The following is a 19,550-nucleotide window of genomic DNA, read 5'->3' on the forward strand; positions in this document are numbered from 1 at the left end:
GGGCTCCGGATTTTTCTCCCTTGAATGCACTGGGACAAAGGCCGGGAGGGGACCATCTTTTTCTCCTCCTCCTGAACAGAAGCCATGAAGGGAAGAGATTCGCAGAGTCTGCCAGAAAGCCCGTTCGTTCACTTCAGCCTCCCCCCAGCTTGGTGTTTTCCAGATGTGTTGGACTACAACCCCCATCACGCCCAGCCAGCGTGACTATCAGCTACAAGTTTTAACCGTTTTAGCTGACCATGCTGACTGGGAGTGATGGGAATTGCAGTCCAACATAACCAATGGGAAGGCTCAGTGGTTACAGCAGAGCATTCTTGACTGGCACCCCCCTCGCCCGTTTTAGAGGTTCAGTGAAGAGAGGCAGGCCAGGTTCTGCCCCTCAGTCCCCCTCCCAAGGGTTAAATGACCCGAACCCCGGTTTTCCCTTCCTTGCAAGAGGATGCAAGGCTTGTTCCTGGTGGCCAGAGAAGCACTCTCATAATACTAGAATCTGGGGTCATCGCATGAAGATGACTGGCGGGAGATTCAGGGCAGATAAAAGGAAGGACCTCTTCACACTGCACGGAATTCAGTATCACAAGATGTAGTGATGGCCACCAATTTAGATGGCTTTAAAAGGGGGTTGGACGCAGTCCTTCGGGGCTAGGCTGCCCATGGCTACTACTCCTGCTTGGGGGTTTCCCGTGGGCAGCTGGTTGGCCACTGCGTGAACAGAATGCTGGATTAGATGGACCCTTGGTCTGATCCAGCACAGCTGCTCTTATGTTCTTATATCTGCCTGGGCCATTCTGGCTAAGCCTACCCTTCCAGTGCTTTTTTTTTCCCCCTGGAGTGGATTTTTCCAGCCTGGCACAGATTCTCTGCAGAGAGGAGAGCCCCTTACTGTGGGATAGGTCCCATGATCGTAAGTGACGGCTGGCTCAGGAGGGTGTTGGGAACAGTGGCGAACCAGCCCCACCCCTAACCCTCCCACTCAAGTTCCCAGCAAATTGTGTGCACAGGCATACTGCCTCCGATATTGGAGGTACCCTGGAACTATCTGGACTAGAAGCCATTGACCGCCTTCTCCTCCAAGAATTTCTTTTAGAGCCATTCGAAGCCTCCTCCCCAAAAGAGGCAACCACTGGGCACTGCCCAGACATACGGTTAAAAGCAGCATTTGCTGTGTTACATCTCCAGCGGTCACCCAACTTGGACAGCCCCTTTTTAAATCAGATGCTGCTGGGTCCCATGCACACAAGATTCTTTTTGAAATACAGCAGAGCCTGAGATCCATAGTTGCTTCAGATACAGATACTAAAGTCGCAATCTAAATTGGGACAATCCAGTTCCCTATTCCATTCCTGCTTAAGACCTCATGTATAATATTCATTCACCAAGTATTTATTATTTACTTTATTTCATTTAATTTTAGTTACAATATTTCTATACATCTACACAGATTCCGGAATGGTGAAAAATAAAAGATAGAAGAAAAAATAAAACTCCATAATCAAAATTGTTATTTTAAAAAACAGAACACCGCTAAAAACCATGGCTGGTCAGTTAAGGAAGGCTGCCTGAAATAAGGATGTTTTCAGCAAGCGCCAGAAACAAGGCAGTATTAGCGCCTGCCTTACCTCCAGGCAGGGAATTCCACAGAAAGGGGGCCACTGCACTGAAGGCTCTTCTCCAGTGGACTCCAATCCAGCCATAGGTCCATGCTGAACCATCAGGAGCATCCCTTCTGATGACCGCAGTGACTGGGCACGTTGACAGGGGAGAAGGCACTCTCTCAGGTATCCTGGACCCAAGTTGTTCAGGGCTTTATACACTAGTGCCAAAACCTTAAAACTGGCCCATTAGCCAATAGGCAGCCAGGGCAGTTCCCTTAGCAAAGGGGCTGCAAGCTGAAAACAGGCAGCTCCTGACAACAGCCAAGCTGCTGCATTCTGCACTAGCTCCAGCCCCCAGACCAGCCTTAAGGGCAGCCCCACATACAGTGTACTGCAGTAATCCAGCCCTGAGGTTACTGATGCCTGTACTACTGTGGCCAAGCTATCTCTGTCTAAGAGAGGGTGTTGCTGATGAACCAGCTGAAGCTGGCAAAAGGTAGTCCAAGATGCTATGGCCAACAGAACCTCCAGTGACAGTGATGGATCTAAGAATACCCTCAGGTGACAAACCTGATCTTTTAAGGGAGTGGAACCCCATCCAAAACTGGCAATGAGCCCACCTCCCAGACCTGGGAGCCACTCACTCACAGGGCTTCCATCTTGCCAGGAGTCAGCTTCAGTGTATTGGCCCTCATCCAGCCCATGACTGAGTCTAGGCACTGATCCAGGACTTGCACAGCCTCACCTGATTCAAATGTCACAGGGAGACAGAGCTGTGTGTCATCAGCATACTGACGGCACTTGGCTCCAAACCCGCCCATGGTAAGTATTTCTAAGCATGGATCATGGGCCGATATGACTCAGGAAGTGCTTCCAATAGACTCTGAAGTTGTAAAAGAAGCCAAACCTAGAGTCTAAGAAATGTTGCATTTGTAAGTACTGTCATTCAGCCATAGCAGGAAAGTTGTATTTGGCACACCAAGCCAAGAATGACAAAAAGCCATTATCACCAGCCACTAGTTGATCCAAGGAAAAAAAGCAATTTGTCTGTCCAGTTCCACCACAAAAGACATTTTCATACCCATTTTTAAATTTGATTTTCCCCATAGAGTCGATTTTGCATGACAAAACGGATCAAAACGTAACTGACGTGACATTATATTCCTCACGACTCTTACAACATAACTGTGGGAGGAGCCCTCTGCGTTTATGCCGAGAATCTAGTGCCCTCCATTTAGAGCAAGGACCCACACACATTAGAAGATTCCAAAACTGACCAAGGTGGAAAATCAGATCGACGTGGAAAAGACCAAAATTTAGTTCACATCAACAAATAGGCCTGATGATAGAAACAAGATCTGGAAAGCCAAAACCACCTTCTTGATTTTGGAAGCTGGATCCTTTTCAAGGATATTCTTGGAAGGGGGAACCCTCCAAAACTTTATGAAACAAGAGCACTGAGTGTCAGTGTTAAACTAGGATTCAACTGCCACTTCGTTTGATGGTTGTCCGTGAGAAGGAAGAGGGCACCTTCTTGTCCTTTGCCTCAGGCAGAAAAGTGTCATGTGCTTGGCTAGCCCCTTCCCCCATACAACTGCACGTTCTTTGGGAGTCCCCATTAATACACTAGACGCTTCTGCAAGTGGAAAGAAGGGGGGATGTGACTTCTTGCAACATTCCCCTTCCTTTTATAGCCCAAGGTGTCACCTCCCATGCTGAGCTAGAGGATCACCCAACACTCCAGATAACGTTTAGGGGGTCCAGGGGACTGTAAAAGGAAGGCAGTATCTGTCAAAATCTAGTCACTGCTAAATTATAAACTTCCTATCCAAAGACCCAGTTGGAAGTAATCGGCTGGATCCAGTTGGGGCCTTGCATGCGCAGCCAGCCCCACTGGCACCAGTCCACTACGCCAAGGTCCGCTGGCCCCAGTCCACGTGTGACCACAACGTAGCACATCCAGGGGCAAGCACCAAAACAATCAAAATGCTGGTTCCTGGAATATGTAAGTTGCGCAAGCCCCCAATGGGATCCCATCCATTACAATGTATAAATAATATATTACATCCTTAAAAGGAATTATTAATGCAATCACCCATGTGTATTTAAATCATTTGTACTGTGAGCCTTCTTTGATGTAAACTAAGACATGCACTCTGCCTCAAGCTCCTTTAATATTCCAGACCCTGAAATAGTTTCTCCCGCCTCACACCCGTTAATTCGAGTCTTATAGCTCTAGGGGGGCTGGTAAACAAGGAAAAGTCTGGGGAATACTAAGAATGTATATTCTGTCTGACCCTGGTTCCACAGTTGTATCTGAGGCTGCCTCGTAAGTGGACCCTTCCTCCTGAGTAGGCCCTTACTTCTGTGTATTTCCTGGGCAAAAGGGTATTCTGGGAGTCAGGTAGGCACTACCACCATGGCTCCGAGTATCCCAGATAATACACTGCCCTTGGAGCTCTGGTGAGCCATGGGTGGTTGGAGGGGAATCTGGAGTTACGGCTGGGCTCGTGACGGGGTTGAATGGTTTGTCAGGAACCTCAGACGAGTTGTCACTGTCACAGAATCCCTCATGTTGCCCCAGATCTGCTCTGGGAGAGGGTTGTTCTGGGGTATTTGACTCCTCCTTTACCGAAGAGGTCTCTTTGTGAGTTCCTTGATGGTATTGTAGGGTATTCCTGTGGCGGAATCTTTTTCCACATTCCAAGCATTCAAAAGGTTTCTCCCCTGTGTGAATTCTCTGATGTCTAGTAAGGCAATCCCTTCGACTGAAGCACTTTCCACACTCCAAGCATTTAAAAGATTTCTCCCCTGTGTGAGTTCTTTGATGTAGTGAAAAGCGCGCCCTCTGACTGAAGCACTTTCCACACACCAAGCATTTAAATGGTTTTTCCCCTGTGTGAGTGGTTTGATGGCAACTGAGGCTCATTCTCATGCAGAAGCTCTTTCCACACTTCAAGCATTTAAATGGTTTCTGCCCTGTGTGTGTTCTCTGATGTGAAGAAAGATATGCCTTCCACCTGAAACCCTTTCCACACTCCAAGCATTTAAACGGTTTCTCCCCTGTGTGAGTACTTTGATGCAAAGAGAGGTATGCCTTCCATCTGAAACTCTTTCCACACTCCAAGCATTTAAACGGTTTCTCCCCTGTGTGAGTACTTTGATGTAAAGAAAGGTATCTCCTCCACCTGAAACTCTTTCCACACTGCAAGCATTGATATGGTTTCTCTCCTGTGTGAGTCGTTTGATGAAATGTCAAAGACTCTTTCAGACTGAAGCTCTTTCCACACTCAGCACATTGATATGGTTTCTCCCCTGTGTGAGTTCTTTGGTGGCGATTAAGATTACTACTCCGGCAGAATCTCTCTCCACACTCAGCGCACTGATATGGTTTCTCTCCTGTGTGAGTTCTTTCATGGAGATTAAGAGCAGATGGGCAATTGAAGCTTTTTCCACACTTCAGGCACTGATATTGTTTTCCCCCACTGTGAATAACTTTATGTCTTGTAAAGGCATTCTTCCAGCTAAAGCTCTTTCCACACTCCAGGCATTTAAATGGTTTCTCTCCTGTGTGAGTTGCTTGATGATTTGTAAGGCTTTGCCTCTGACTGAAGGTCTTTCCGCACTCCAGGCATTTAAATGGTTTCTCTCCTGTGTGAGTTGCCTGATGATTTGTAAGGCTTTGCCTCTGACTGAAGGTCTTTCCACACTCCAGGCATTTAAATTTGTGAGTTGCCTGATGATTTATAAGGCTTTTCCTCTCACTGAAGCTCTTTCCACAATGCGAACATTCAAATGGTTTCTCTCCTGTGTGAATTCTTTGATGTCTAGCAAGGTCATGCTTGTCGCTGAAGCTCTTTCCACACTCCAGACATTTAAATGGGTTGTCTTCTCTGTGAATTATCTGATGACGAGTAAGGCTGTGCCTGGACACAAAGCTCTTTCCACACTGCAAACACTCAAATGGTTTCTGTTTCTCTCCTGTGTGTATCCGCTGATGTGTTGCAAAGGTCACCTTCCATCTGAAGCTTTTTCCACACTCCAGGCACTTAAATGGTTTGTCCCCTGTGTGTATCCGCTGATGTAATGCAAGGGCACTCTTCCAGCTGAAGCTCTTTCCACACTCCAGGCACTTAAATGGCTTCTCCCCTGTGTGAGTTCTCTGATGGGATTGAAGGGCACCACTCTGGCGGTATCTCTTTCCACACTCCAAGCATTTAAATGGTTTCTCTCCTGAGTGTATTCTTTGATGGAGAGTAAGTGCCCCCCTCTGACTAAATGCTTTTCCACACTCCAGACAGTTAAATGGTTTCTCCCCTGTGTGCGTTCTCTGATGTTTGAGAAGTTCTGTACTGTGTCTGAAACTCTTTCCACACTCAAGACATTTATATCGTTTCTCTACTGTGTGGGTTTTATAATGATCATCCAAGGCTGATTTACGAGTGAACATTTTTCCACACACAGGACATTTCTTCGCTCTCTTTTCTTTGGGTGTTCTTTCTTGTACCGTACTTGCATGGAGATCACCATCCAGACATTTATTCCTCCCTTTATTTCTTTGGTTTCCGCCCAGCTTGTACATCCCTTCTCCATTCCCAACATTCTCTTCCATGTCTGGTCCCTTATTGCTTTCCTCGGACATGTGATGTGCTCTTTTATTTGTTTTTCTTCCACGCATCCCCGGCTGAAAGAAAAACAGAAACAGAACATGAGTGCAAAGAAGAAAGGCACTTGCAAATCAGGGAATCAACATGATGTCCCCACCCCTTTGAAGGGAACATTTCAGGTGCCTAAACCTAATCAAATTTTCTTTCCCCAAGTATAACCAGGAGCAACAACCCCAAAGAGAATTTATGTGAAAATGGAAGGCTCAAATCACAGCAGAGTTCATTTTAAAAGGTATGCATTGTCCTCCCCCATTGAGGAAAGCAGGCATGGAAAAGAAAAAGGCTCAGGGGCACATTCAAAAAGGCAACCTCTGCTTCAGCTTAGCCGAGTTCAAGATGCACAAAAGGAGGAGGTGCTCTGTCCACTGCAGAGTAAATCAAAATACTTTCCAAGGTCACATTCAGTTCAAGTCTGTGAGGCTGCTGCAATATTCATGCACTGGAATTCAGGAGTGCTTGTCCAATTCCTACCAAAACCCCCAATCTACAGTCAGGAAGAGGGGCAGCCTTCAGGTTTACAAGGCCATGATCTGGGCAAGCCAAGAGTTCACATAGACTGTCATGAGCCTGAGTACTAAGCCCTGAGCCAGGACTCTCCATCTGGACTGCTTCTTGCACTCTCATTCCTGGTTCTACCAAGGACCCATCCCACTGCATCCTCCTTATGCTACCAAATCTGACACCCAACTTCCTGTCACTTGACTGGCTGGTACAATAAATATACTATCAGGCAGAGGTGTATTGCTACCTGCAAGAGACAAAAAATGGCTCCAGTGTGAACATGCCAGGAAGATAAGCTTCTTATTTATTTCTTTAATTCATTCACAACATTTGTATACTGCTCCACATTTATAACAGATTCCAGAGTAGTGAATGTAAGAGGTAAAATAGTTAAAAAATAATAATAATAATCCTTCACTGCAGGAATGTGGATGTTACAGTTAAATGTAACTGTACATGAAGGATATTTTCTGAATTTTGTACACTGCCTTTAGAGGTTTCTTTTGCCATATAGGTTATTTGTCTTATATGTTATATTTGGGTTTTTTTAAATAATCAAATATAATTATATACAAATACTATGGTAATACAGTGGCCGAGACTCTTCTGGCAAATTTACACCACTGCTCATGCTAATCTGCATCCATGTACTTGGGCTTCCAGGAATCCTAATACTTTGCACACATAATGCCTGATCCAGCATGGCTCTCCTTATTTTCTTATGTTTAACACTGTCCTTCTGAGTAAGCATTCTTGGTTTAAATAGCCCAGCCATCTGATTCAAAGCATTTTTTTAAAACTAATTCCCTGGATTCAAGTAGAGAACGTAGACAGAGCAGATCACATCACAGAGAAATCTATTAGGTTTTCTTTCAATTGAGACACCACAACACACAACGCAACTAATACTTTACATATTTATTTGCCGCTCCTTGGTTAATGCAGTGTGCCAAGGCAGCTCACAATAATATTTCTACCAACAGCTCTCAATAAACAATCAGCCAAATAAAGAGCACCAAACACAGAGAGAAAACAAGAGAAATTTAGTATCAGCAGTAAAAACAATCCAGCATGTTAATACCCCATTGAAAGACGATAGTGTAGACCATCAAACTGATAACTGGAAGGGAAGGACAAGGAAGTCAACTCGAGATAGGGAGTTCCACAGGGCCACAGGCAAGAAGGCCCTGTTTCTCATACCCCCTACTCTGCCCAACCTAGCCTCAGATGGTGGTGGGATGAGGAGCAACGCCTCCCCTGGCGATATCAACAGGTCTCCAGTATCATGTGACAAGAAGGGGTCCTTCAGATAGCCTGGTCCCAAACAGTTCAGCGTTTTAAAGGTGAAACTGACAGTTTGATTTGAGCTTGGATGCTTTGCATGAAAGATGTCCCAGGTTCAATTCCTGGCATCTCCAGCTAGTGCTAGGAAAAAACCTTGCCTGAAATGCTGGAGCGCCACTGCCAATCACTGTTGACAATAATGGGTCAGCTGCATCAATCAAATGACTCAGTTTTTTTCAGCCTTTCCTGTGCTCATAGTAAAAATCAAACATCAAACAATATTGGAGTAACAGGCTCCAAACTTTGGATTGATTGATTGATTAATTAATCGCCCATCTGGCTGGTCACCCAGCTGACAGCTGAGAGTCCAAAATGACCCCCAGGCTGCGGACCTGGTCTTTCAAGGGTAGCCGTGCCACATTCAACACCAGGTCAGCATCCCCCAACCTCCTCTTGTCTCCCACCAAAAGTACCTCGGTCTTGTCAGGGTTCAGCTTCAGCTTATTCCTCCCCATCCAGCCACTCACCGTCTCCAGACATTTGCACAGGGATTCTACGGCCAACCTTGGTGAAGATTTGAACGAGAGGTAGAGCTGCGTGTCATCCGCATAATGATGACACTGCACCCCAAACCTCCTGATGATAGCCCCCAGCAGCTTCACATAGATGTTAAATAGCATCGGGGAGAGGATGGAACCTTGTGGCACCCCACAAGTGAGTGGCCACGGGTCCGAAACCTCCTCTCCCAGTGCTACCCACTGGTACCTGCCGGAGAGGAAGGACCGGAACCACCGTAATACGGTGTCTCCAATGTCCAGCCCCTCCAGGCAGTCCAGGAGGATACCGTGGTCAACGGTATCAAAAGCTGCTGAGAGGTCAAGGAGAACAAGGAAGGAGCATTCGCCCCTATCCAGAGCCCTCCTCATATCATCCACCAAGGCCACCAAGGCCATTTCTGTCCCATGCCCAGGCCTGAAGCCCAACTGAAATGGATCTAGATAATCGGCTTCTTCCAAGCGTGCCCTCAACTGCATCGCCACCACCCACTCAATCACCTTGCCCAAAAATGGCAGATTCGAGACTGGGCGAAAGCTGTTCAGAACTTGGGGATCCAAGCGGGGCTTCTTTAAGAGTGGTCTTATCACTGCCTCCTTGAGGGCTGATGGCATCACTCCCTCCTCAAGGGAGGTGTTCACCACCACCCTGATCCCCTCACCCAATCTCTCTCTGCAGCCCATAATGAGCCAAGATGGGCAAGGATCAAGTAAGCAGGTGGTCGGCCTTACAGATTAAAGTACCTTGTCCACTTCATCAGAAGGAAGAAGCTGGAACTGATCCCACAAAACCGGTTTGCCACAGACCGCCTCTTGCTCACTAACTGTATCCACAGCACAAGGAATAACACTCCTAATCCGATCAATTTTATCTGCAAAGTGCCTTGCCGAGGCCTCACAGGAGGCCTTAGAATGCTCCAGCGGTTCCGGAGCCACTGCACTGACCAGGCGGAACAGCCTCTTGGATTCCAGACACCAACCTGGCAGCAGCAATCTGCATCAGCCACAGTATACAATCCCTCCTCAAGGGCAGCCCCCCACAGAGCACAGTACAGTAGTTCAACATTAATGATGGCAAGACTGTGGAACAGTGTCAAAGAGCTCTGAGGAGGTAGGGTCTGGGACAAATGCAGTGGATAACTAGAGGTATTTGCAGGAGAACTAAGATCCCTCTTCGGTGGGACCTACAAGAGAAGCATTATTTTCCTCTCACAACGAAGGGAAAGGGGATCCTCACCGACAGAGGCCAAGTGATTCTAATCCTCCCTCATGTCTTCCTTTACACAGAGCCCTCTACCCTGGATCCAGCACAGCCCACTCCTCCTCGGAGAAGCCCAGAGTCACCTCCTCAAAGAACACTGGAAGCTGAAAGGAAAAGAAAAAAAAAAGAATGCATTTCTTATGACACACACAGACAAACACAGGTAGCCGTGTTGTATTATTTATTTATTGCATAGATCTATATACAAGCGGGTTATCAAAGCGGCTTCCGGAAATGATAGAAACAGAAAAGGTAAGACTGAAAACATGGTAAATTAATGACTAGCCACCCATCCCCATGCCGGCTGGGGCACCCGGCAGGGAACGCCTGCATGAAGAGATGGTTCTTGAGCAGACCTCTAAAGGGCAAGACTGAAGGCACTGCCTCACGTCGGGGCGGCTGCGGCCACACTGAGCTTCCCAGCCAAGCATCCCCGAGGCGAACCGCAGCAGCCTGCGACGCCGCGGGACGTCCTCCCTGCGGACCGCAAGACCCAGGACTTCAGGCCCTCCTGAAAGAAAAATCCCCCTGCGCGTACACGGCCGAGGCGCGAAGAAACGGACCGTGCGGCGCGAATCCACGGGCCCGCGTGTTCCCGTGACGTACAGTCCGCTTCGTACCCCGACTCGAGCCTGGAGCAGCTGCGGCTGCCGGCTTGGGCGGACGTCGCGGGGGCAAACGCCGGCGTCTGACGCTCGCGGGCTCTCCCAGACGCCGGGGGGGGGCGCGCTTCGCCGCATGCCGCGTTGCTCGGAGCGCCGCGCGCGCTCCTCTCCCCTGCACGAGCGCCCGCGAGGGAGGGAGCGAGGGAGGGAGGCCGGCTGCGGGAGTCGCCGGCCCCGAAGGCCGCTGGCCGGGCGGGAGATGCCGGCCTCACGGGGCCGTCGTGCGTATCGCTCCGGGGGCGGCACCGGACGAGCCCCTGCGCCGCCTGGTGCCCCGCACGGCGCCCGGCTGCAGGGCGCCCCCAATGCCCCCAGGAAGTGCCCCCCACAAAGCAAGGCCATGCCCTGCGCCCCCTCCTACCTTCCGCGCCCCTGAGCCCCGCCGCCCCTCAGGCTCCCCCTCGTCCCTCGCCGGGGAGCCTCGCCGGGCGGATTTCGCTCCCCGAAGACAAAGGCGGGGGCACTTCCGAGCGTCCCCACTCCCCACCCGTGGAACTTCCTGCCGCTCTAGGAGCCAGAGCTCGGTTCACTTAACCCTCGGAAAACCGAGGGCCAGGAGCTGGGCGGCCTCCCTTGACTGACGCTTGAACACGGGTTCCGTGGGCTCCTTCCCGGCTGCGGCTTTTTCTCCCTTGAATACGCTAGAAGGAGGCCGGGAGGGAAGCAGCCGTATGGAAGCGGGGGAGGTCGGCTGTGCTTCTCCCCTTTCTTCTCAGCAGAAAGCGTGAAGGAAAGAGATTCGCAGAGTCCGCCAGAAAACCCTTAGGTTCACTTCAGCCTCCCCCCGCCTGGTCCCCTCCAGTTGTGCTACACTACAGCTCCCATCATGCCTGATGCGTTCTCAGACACCTCCCCTGGCACACACCGGGCTCCCTGCCCACACATACAAGCTGAACACCCCACTGTCACCCACCCCAAATAGGCAAAACCCACAGGGAATGCATACCAATTCCCAGGCCACAGAAGCATCCTCCTCCACTCCCCTCGAGTCCCCACCCATTCCCCTTGCTTGGAGGACAGAGCTGTATGGGCCTTTGGCCTGGGCTGCACCCCTGAATCTCATCTGATTCCTCAAGTGCTGTGGGGAATGCTACCCCACTGCCAGCTGCTGTTCTTAATTGCATTTTACTGTGAAATGACAACAAAAGGAAAACATGTCACTGCTTGGATTTGAATATTATCACGTTCAGTGCACACATATGAAATAACTGCAGATATATAGAATGAAAATAGGGCTAAGAAGTATACATGAACTTCAACAGAAGCAGACCATGGAAGTATGCATTCACAATGGGCATCTATATACCGTCTGTTCAAACATTAAAAGCCTTGGTTCTCGGTGCCCTGCATTATAGGAGGTGAGCTTTTCTAAGTGTGCGGAGAAGACATTTGCATTGACTGTGTGTTAACTTCCAGGAAGCAGGTAAATAATTTAAGAGGGCATTTACACCAGTAAATATCAAAGACTGCTGCAATACAACGTTCATCTGTATAAGAACATAAAAGTCAGGCTGGATCAGCCCAAGGTTCCATTTAGTCCAGCATTCCGTTCACACAGCGGCCAACCAGCTGCTCACAGGAAACCCACAAGCAGGACCCAAATGCAATAATGCTCTCCCACCCAAATTCCCCAGCAAATCATGTACATACACATACTCCCTCTGATATTGGAGGTGCCATGGAGCTATCCAGACTAGTAGCCATTGAAAGCCTTCTCCTCCAGGAGAGCCAGCGTGGTGTAATGGCAAGAGTGTTAAACTAGGAGCTGGGAGATCCGGGTTCTAGTCCCCACTCGGCCATGGAAGCTCACTGGGTGACTTTGGGCCAGTCACACACTCTCAGCCCAACCCACCTCACAGGATTGTTGTGAGGATAAAATGGAGAGGAGGATGATAATGTAAGCCGCCTTGGGTTCCTTGCAAGAGGAAAAAAGGCAGGGTATAAACGCAATAAATAAATAAATTTCTCGAATGCCTTTTTAAAACCGTTCGATGCCTCCTCCTAAAAAGAGGCAACTTTGGGGCATTGCCCAAACATATGGTTAAAAGAAGCATTAGGTGTGCTATACCTCCAGTAATCAGCCGACAAACCCTTTTTAAATAAGAGATGCTACTGGGTCCTATGTATACAGCTGAATTTTTACTAAATACAGCAGAACCTGAGATCCATAGTTGCTTCAGATGCAGATGCTAAAGTGGCGATCCCAAATGGGACAATCCAGTCCCCTATTCCATTCCTATGTAAGACCCCAATTATTTATGATTTACTTTATTTCATCTCATTTTATTTACAACATTTATATACCACTCCACTTCTACAGAGATTCCGAAGTGGTGTATAATAAAAGATAAAAACTAAGGGGAAAAAACCCCTCCATATTCAAAACTGTTATTTTTAAAAACAGAACACCAATTCAAACTGTGGCTGGTCAGGTAAGGAAGCCTTCCTGAAATAAGGATGTTTTAATCAGGTGCAAGAAACAACAAAGTATTGGCACCTGCCTAACTTCCAGAAGCAGGAAATTCCACAGAAAGGGGGTTACCGCACAGAAGACTTCTTGGAGTGGATCCAAACCAGCCACAGGTCCATCTGGAAGCAACCAGAGCATGCCCCCTGATGACTGCAGTGACTGGGCAGGTTGAGAGGGGAGAAGGCGCGCTCTCAGGTATCCTGGTCCCAAGTTGCTTAGGGCTTTATACACTAGTATCAAAATGTTAAAACTGGCCCATTAGCCAATAGGTGGCGAGTACAGTTCCCTCAGCAAAGGAGTTGCATGCTGAAAACAGGCAGCTCCCAACAACAGCCAAGCTGCTGCATCTGCACTAGCTCCAGCTGCCGGACCAGCCTCAAGGGCAGCCCCACACAGAGCATACTGCGGTAATCCAGCCTTGAGATTACTAGTGCCTGTACCATTGTGGCCAAGCTATAGGAAAGGGTGTTGTTGATGAACCAGCCAAAGCTGACAAAAAGTAGTCCAAGATGCTATGGCCACCAGAACCTCCAGTGACAGTGATGGATCTGAGAGGACCGTCAGGCTACGAACCCCATCTTTCAAAGGGAGTGGAACCCCATCCGGAACAGACAATGAGGCCATCTCCCAGACCCGGGAGCCACTCACTCACAGGGCTTTTGTCTTGCCAGGATTCAGCTTCAGTTGATTGGCCCTCATCCAGCCCATGACTGAGTCTAGGCACTGATCCAGGACTTGCACAGCCTCACCTGATTCAGACAGAGCTGTGTATCATCAGCATACTGCTGGCACTTGGCCCCAAACCCGCCCATGCGAAGTATTTCTAAGCATGGATCATGGGCCGATATGACTGATCAGCCTCAGGAAGTGCTTCCGATAGATTCAGAAGGTGTAAACGCAGCTGGGTCAAACCTAGAGTCTTGCAATGTTGCATTTGCTGGTATTGCCATTCAGCAATAGCACACAAGTCGTATTTGGCACATCAAGCCTAGAATGACAGAAACCCATCATCCCCACTAGTCGATCCAAGGAAAAAATCAACTTGTCCATCCTGTTCCGTCACAAAAAGACATCTTCATGCCAATTTTTAAATTCGGGTTTCCCCACAGAGTCGATTTCGTGTGACAATGGATCAAAACGTAACTGACGTGACATTATATGCTTCACCTCCGTAACACCGTAACTGTGGGAGGAACCCTATGCATTTGTGCCGAGAATCTAGTGCCCTCCATTTAGAGAGAGGATCCATGTTAAAAGATTCCAAAACGGACCAAGGCAGAAAATCAGATCGAAGTGGAAAAGACCAAAATTTAGTTCACATCAACAAACAGGCCTGATGATAGAAACAAGATCTGGAAAGCCAAAACCACCTTCTTGATTTTGGAAGCTGGATCCTTTTCAAGGATATTCTTGGAAGGGGGAACCCTCCAAAACTTTATGAAACAGAGCACTGAGTGTCAGTGTTAAACTAGGATTCAACTGCCACTTCGGTCGATGGTTGTCCGTGGGAAGGAAGAGGGCACCTTCTTGTCCTTTGCCTCAGGCAGAAAAGTGTCATGTGCTTGGCTAGCCCCTTCCCCCATACAACTGCACATTCTCCAGGAGTCCCCATTAATACACTAGATGCATCTGCAAGTGGAAAGAAGGGGGGATGTGACTTCTTGCAACATTTCCCTTTCTTCTATAGCCAATGGTGTCACCTCCCACGCTGAGTTAAGAGGATCACCCAACACACCAGAGAACATTTAGGGGGTCCAGGGGACTGTAAAAGGAAGGCAGTATCTGTCAAAATCTAGTCACTGCTAAATTCATTAAATTAAATGAAATAGAGAATGGAAATACTGAATGATTGATGTAATCACACATGTGTATTTAAATCATTTGTACTGTGAGGGTTCTTTGATGTAAAGTAAGACATGTGCCCTGCCTCAACCTCCTTTTATAATCCAGACACTTTCTCCTGCCTCCCACCCGTAAATGGAGTCCAATAAGTCTGGGGGCCTGGTAACCAAGGAAAACTCTGGGGAACACTAACAGCATATGTTCTGGCTGACCCTGGTTCTACACTTGTATCTGAGGCTGCCTCGTAAGTAGACCCTTCCTCCTGAGGTGGCCCTTAGTCCTGCGTATTTCCTGGGCGAAAGGGTACTCTGGGAGTCAGGAAGGAACTGCCACCATAGCTCTGAGTATCCCAGATGATACACTGCGATTGGTGCTCTGGTGAGCCATGGGTCGTGGGAGGGGAATCTGGAATCACAGCGGGCCTCGTGACAGGGTTCAATGGTTTGCTGGGAATCTCAGACACGGCATCGGTGTCACAGGATCCCTCCTGTTGCCCCAGGTCTGCTGTGGGAGAGGGTCGTTCCAGAGCTTCAGATTCCTCCTCTTCCTCTTCCTCCGAAGAGGTGTGTGTGTGAGTTCCTTGATGGTACTGGAGGGCACCCCTCTGGCGGAATCTATTTCCACACTTCAGGCATTCAAAAGGTTTCTCCCCTGTGTGAATTCTTTGATGTCTAGTAAGGCAATCCCTTCGACTGAAGCGCTTCCCACACTCTGAGCATTTAAATGGTTTCTCCCCTGTGTGAGTTCTTTGATGTGAAATAAGGGTTGCCCTCTGAGTGAAGCACTTGCCACACACCAAGCATTTAAATGGTTTTTCCCCTGTGTGAGTTCTTTGATGGTAAATGAGGTCCCTTTTCATGAAGAAGCTCTTTCCACAAACCGAGCATTTAAATGGTTTCTGCCCGGTGTGAGTTCTTTGATGTGAAGTAAGGTTTTGCTTCCACCTGTAACTTTTTCCACACTCCAAGCATTTAAACGGTTTCTGCCCTGTGTGAGTTCTTTGATGTAAAGAAAGGGTTTGCTTCCATCTGAAACTCTTTCCACACTTCAGGCATTTAAATGCTTTCTCCCCTGTGTGAGTAGTTTGATGAAATGTAAGAGACCGTCTCCATCTGAAATTCTTTCCACATTCCAAACATTGATATGGTTTCTCCCCTGTGTGAGTGGTTTGATGTAATGTAAGAGATGGTTTCAGACTGAAGCTCTTTCCACACTCCAAGCATTGAAATGGCTTCTCCCCTGTGTGAGTTCTTTGATGGCAATTAAGGGCACTTTTCTTCCAAAATCTCTTCCCACAGTCCACACATTGATGTGGTTTCTCCCTTGTGTGAATTCTTTGGTGGTAATTAAGAGCAGACTGGCAGCTGAAGCTCTTTCCACACTTCTGGCATGGATATACTTTTCCTGCCTGATGAATAATTTTATGTGCTGTCAAGGCACCCTTCAGCCTGAAATTCTTTCCGCACTCCAGGCATTTAAATGGTTTCTCTTCCGTGTGAATTGTCTGATGACTTTTAAGGATTTCCCTCTGACCGAAGCTCTTTCCACACTGCAAACATTCAAAGGGTTTCTCTCCTGTGTGAATTCTTTGATGTCTAGCAAGGTCATGCTTGTCACTGAAGCTCTTTCCACACTCGACACATTTAAATGGGTTGTCTTCTCTGTGAATCATCTGATGACGAGTAAGGCTGGGCCTGGACATGAAGCTCTTTCCACACTGCAAACACTCAAATGCTTTCTCTTTCTCTCCCGTGTGAATTCGCTGATGCGTTGCAAAGCTCACCTTCCACCGGAATCTCTTTCCACACTGCAAACATTCAAAGGGTTTCTCCCCTGTGTGTATTCGTTGATGTGATTCAAGGGCACTCTTCCAGCTGAAGCTCTTTCCGCACTCCAGACATTTAAATTGGTTCCCTTCTGTGTGCATTATCTGATGAGTAGTAAAGCTTTCCTTGTGCTTGAAACTCTTTCCACACTCCAGGCATTTAAATGGCTTCTCTGTGGTATGAGTTCTTTGATGAACTTGAAGACCAGCCTTCTGGCAGTATCTCTTTCCACACTCCAAGCATTTAAATGGTTTCTCCCCTGAGTGTAATCTTTGATGAATAGTAAGAGCCCCCTTCTGACTGAATGATTTTCCACACTCCAGGCATTTAAATGGTTTCTCTCCTGTGTGAATTCTTTGATGTTTAGCAAGGTCATGCTTCTGACTGAAACTCTTTCCACACTCCAGACATTTAAATGGGTTGTCTTCTCTGTGAATCATCTGATGACGACTAAGGCTGTGCCTGGAAATGAAGCTCTTTCCACACTGCAAACATTCAAGTGGTTTCTCTCCTGTGTGAATTCGCTGATGTGTTGCAAGGCTCACCTTCCAGAAGAAGCTCTTTCCACACTCCAGGCATTTAAATGGCTTCTCTCCGGTGTGAATTCGCTGGTGTGTTGCGAGGCTCTTCTTACAGTTGTAGCTCTTTCCACACTCCAGGCATTTAAATGGGTTCTCACCTGTGTGAATTATCTGATGACTACTAAGGCTTTTCTTGTGCTTGAAGCTCTTTCCACACTGCAAACATTCAAATGGTTTCTGCCCTCTGTGCATTCTTTGATGTAAAGAAAAGGCCTCCTCCTTGTTGAAGCTCTTCTCGCACTCCAAGCATTTAAATGGCTTCTCCCTGGTGTGAGTTCTTTGATGGTACTGAAAGGCAGCCTTCTGGCAGTATCCCTTTCCACACTCCAGGCACTGAAATGGTTTCTCTCCTGAGTGTATTCTTTGATGGACAGTAAGTGCCCCCTTCTGACTAAATGTTTTTCCACACTCCAGACACTTAAAGGGTTTCTCCCCTGTGTGCATCCTCTGATGGGAGAGAAGGTCAGAACTCCACCTGAAATTCTTTCCACACTCAAGACATTTATATCGTTTCTCCACTGTGTGGGTTTTACAATGTTCATCCAGGGTGGATTTACGAGTGGGTGTTTTTCTGCACACAGGAGATTTCTTCTCTCTCTTTTCTTCAGACGTTTTTTGTTGTACCATAATTGCATGGAGGTGAGTATCAAAGACATTTATTCCACTCTTTATTTCTTTGGTTTCCCTCCAGCTTGTTCATCTCATATTGATTCGCAACATTTTCTCCCAGGTCTGGCAGCTTATTGCTTTCCTAAGACAGTTGATGAGGTCTTTTCATTTATTTTCTCCCACACATCCCTGTCTGAAAGAACAACAGAAACAGAATATGAGTGCAAAGAAGAAAGGCACTTGCAAATTATGGAATCAATATGATAGAATGAATTACAAGGGAACACCTCAGTTCCCTAAACCTAATTAAACTTTATCTCCAAAAGCACTGTCAAGAGCAATGACTCCAAAGAGATGTTCTGTCCAATGCAGAGTAAATCAAAATCCTTTCCAAGACTACATTCATTTCAATTCTGTGAGGCTGCTGCAATCCATGCACTGAAATGCAAGAGTGCTTGCCCAATTCCTCCCAAGAAGAAACTTCTAGAACGAGGATGAGGAGCAGCTTGCAGCTTTACAAGACCATGATCTAGGCAAGCCAAGACTTCACACACATTTTCATGATCTCCAGTACTCAGCCCTGAGCCAGGACTCTCCATCTGATCTGTGTTTAGCACTCTCTAATCCTATCAATGCACCCAATCCCACTGTGTCCTCCTCATCCCACCAAATATGGCAGCCAACATCCTGTCACTTGACTACTAGGAATATACTACCAGGCAGAACTGTATTGCTACCAGGAAGAGACAATGATGGCTACGGTGTGAAGGATGCTGGGAAGTTGAGCTTCTTCACTGCCAGAATGTGGATTTCATAGTTAAATGTAACTGTACATGAAGAATGTTTTCTGAAGACTGCCCACTGCCTTGAGAGCTCTTTTGCATTAGCGAGAAGTTGTTTTAAAACAATACATATAATGATATGCAAATATTATGATAAGACAGGAGCCCACTTCTGGCACACTTATATGACTGCTCATGGTAAACTGCATGCACGCATTTGGTGAATGCCCTAGTAAGATCCTTGCACTTCGTCTTGAACAGCACCAACATCAAAATGTTATTTCAGCTATTAAAGATGAGATTGGTAAGGTATATACTTCTCCTACAGATACAAACTCACAATTTTTAATGATTTATGTTGATCTCTACAGTACCGGTAATAAGGTATCAGTGCAAGATATGGACGCTTTTTTTTCTCAGATTCATCTTCCACGTTTAGATTCTTCACAACAACAGCTCCTTTTAGCTCCTTTGTATTTAGAGGAAATCATGAATGCAATAATGTACTTGAAAGGTTTCACAGAGAGAAAGGCCAGGATCTCTTCTCGATCATCCCAGCATGCAGGACACAGAATAACGGGCTCAAGTTATAGGAAGCCAGATTCCAGCTGAACATCAGGAGAAATGTCCTGACTGTTAGAGCAATATGACAATGGAACCAACGACCTAAGGAGGTAGTGGGCTCTCCCACACTGGAGGCATTCAAGATGAGGCTGGACAGCCATCTGTCAGGGATACTCTAACTTGGATTCCTGCATTGAGCAGAGGGTTGGCCTCAATGGTCTTGTAGGCCCCTTCCAACCCTACTATTCTATGATTCTATTAAAATGAATACTGGGAAATCACTCAGACCGGATGGATTACCAATTGAATGGTATAAAACATTTCTTTGCTTTTTAGCCCCAAAGTTGTA

The 19,550-nt window shown here is 47.3% G+C and overlaps 2 protein-coding genes across 2 annotated transcripts; both read right to left on the reverse strand.

Moving 5' to 3' along the window:
* Positions 1-133: 133 nt before the first annotated feature.
* LOC146356276 (uncharacterized) lies at positions 134-9,929 on the reverse strand. Its single transcript, XM_084831404.1, has 2 exons — positions 9,839-9,929; positions 134-6,279 (listed from the first exon to the last, which is right to left on the reverse strand). The coding sequence occupies exon 2, from the start codon at positions 6,271-6,273 to the stop codon at positions 3,955-3,957; it is 2,319 nt and encodes a 772-aa protein (XP_084687530.1). The 5' UTR covers positions 6,274-6,279; positions 9,839-9,929; the 3' UTR covers positions 134-3,954.
* Positions 9,876-17,873, reverse strand: LOC146356277 (uncharacterized). The gene is made up of 2 exons (XM_084831274.1): positions 12,178-17,873; positions 9,876-9,966 (listed from the first exon to the last, which is right to left on the reverse strand). Exon 1 carries the CDS (start codon positions 17,871-17,873, stop codon positions 15,114-15,116), a length of 2,760 nt encoding a protein of 919 aa, XP_084687400.1. The 3' UTR covers positions 9,876-9,966; positions 12,178-15,113.
* Between the last annotated feature and the right edge of the window lie 1,677 nt (positions 17,874-19,550).

Source organism: Heloderma suspectum, chromosome 2 (genome assembly GCF_057233095.1).
Source record: "Heloderma suspectum isolate Gila_16-S chromosome 2, 16-S_ref, whole genome shotgun sequence".
Classification (NCBI taxonomy): domain Eukaryota; kingdom Metazoa; phylum Chordata; class Lepidosauria; order Squamata; family Helodermatidae; genus Heloderma; species Heloderma suspectum.

Excerpts from the sequence above, each read along its gene's own strand:
- LOC146356276 (XM_084831404.1), bottom strand. The coding sequence starts at position 6,273 with ATGCGTGGAAGAAAAACAAATAAAAGAGCACATCACATGTCCGAGGAA.
- LOC146356277 (XM_084831274.1), bottom strand. The coding sequence starts at position 17,873 with ATGGTACAACAAAAAACGTCTGAAGAAAAGAGAGAGAAGAAATCTCCT.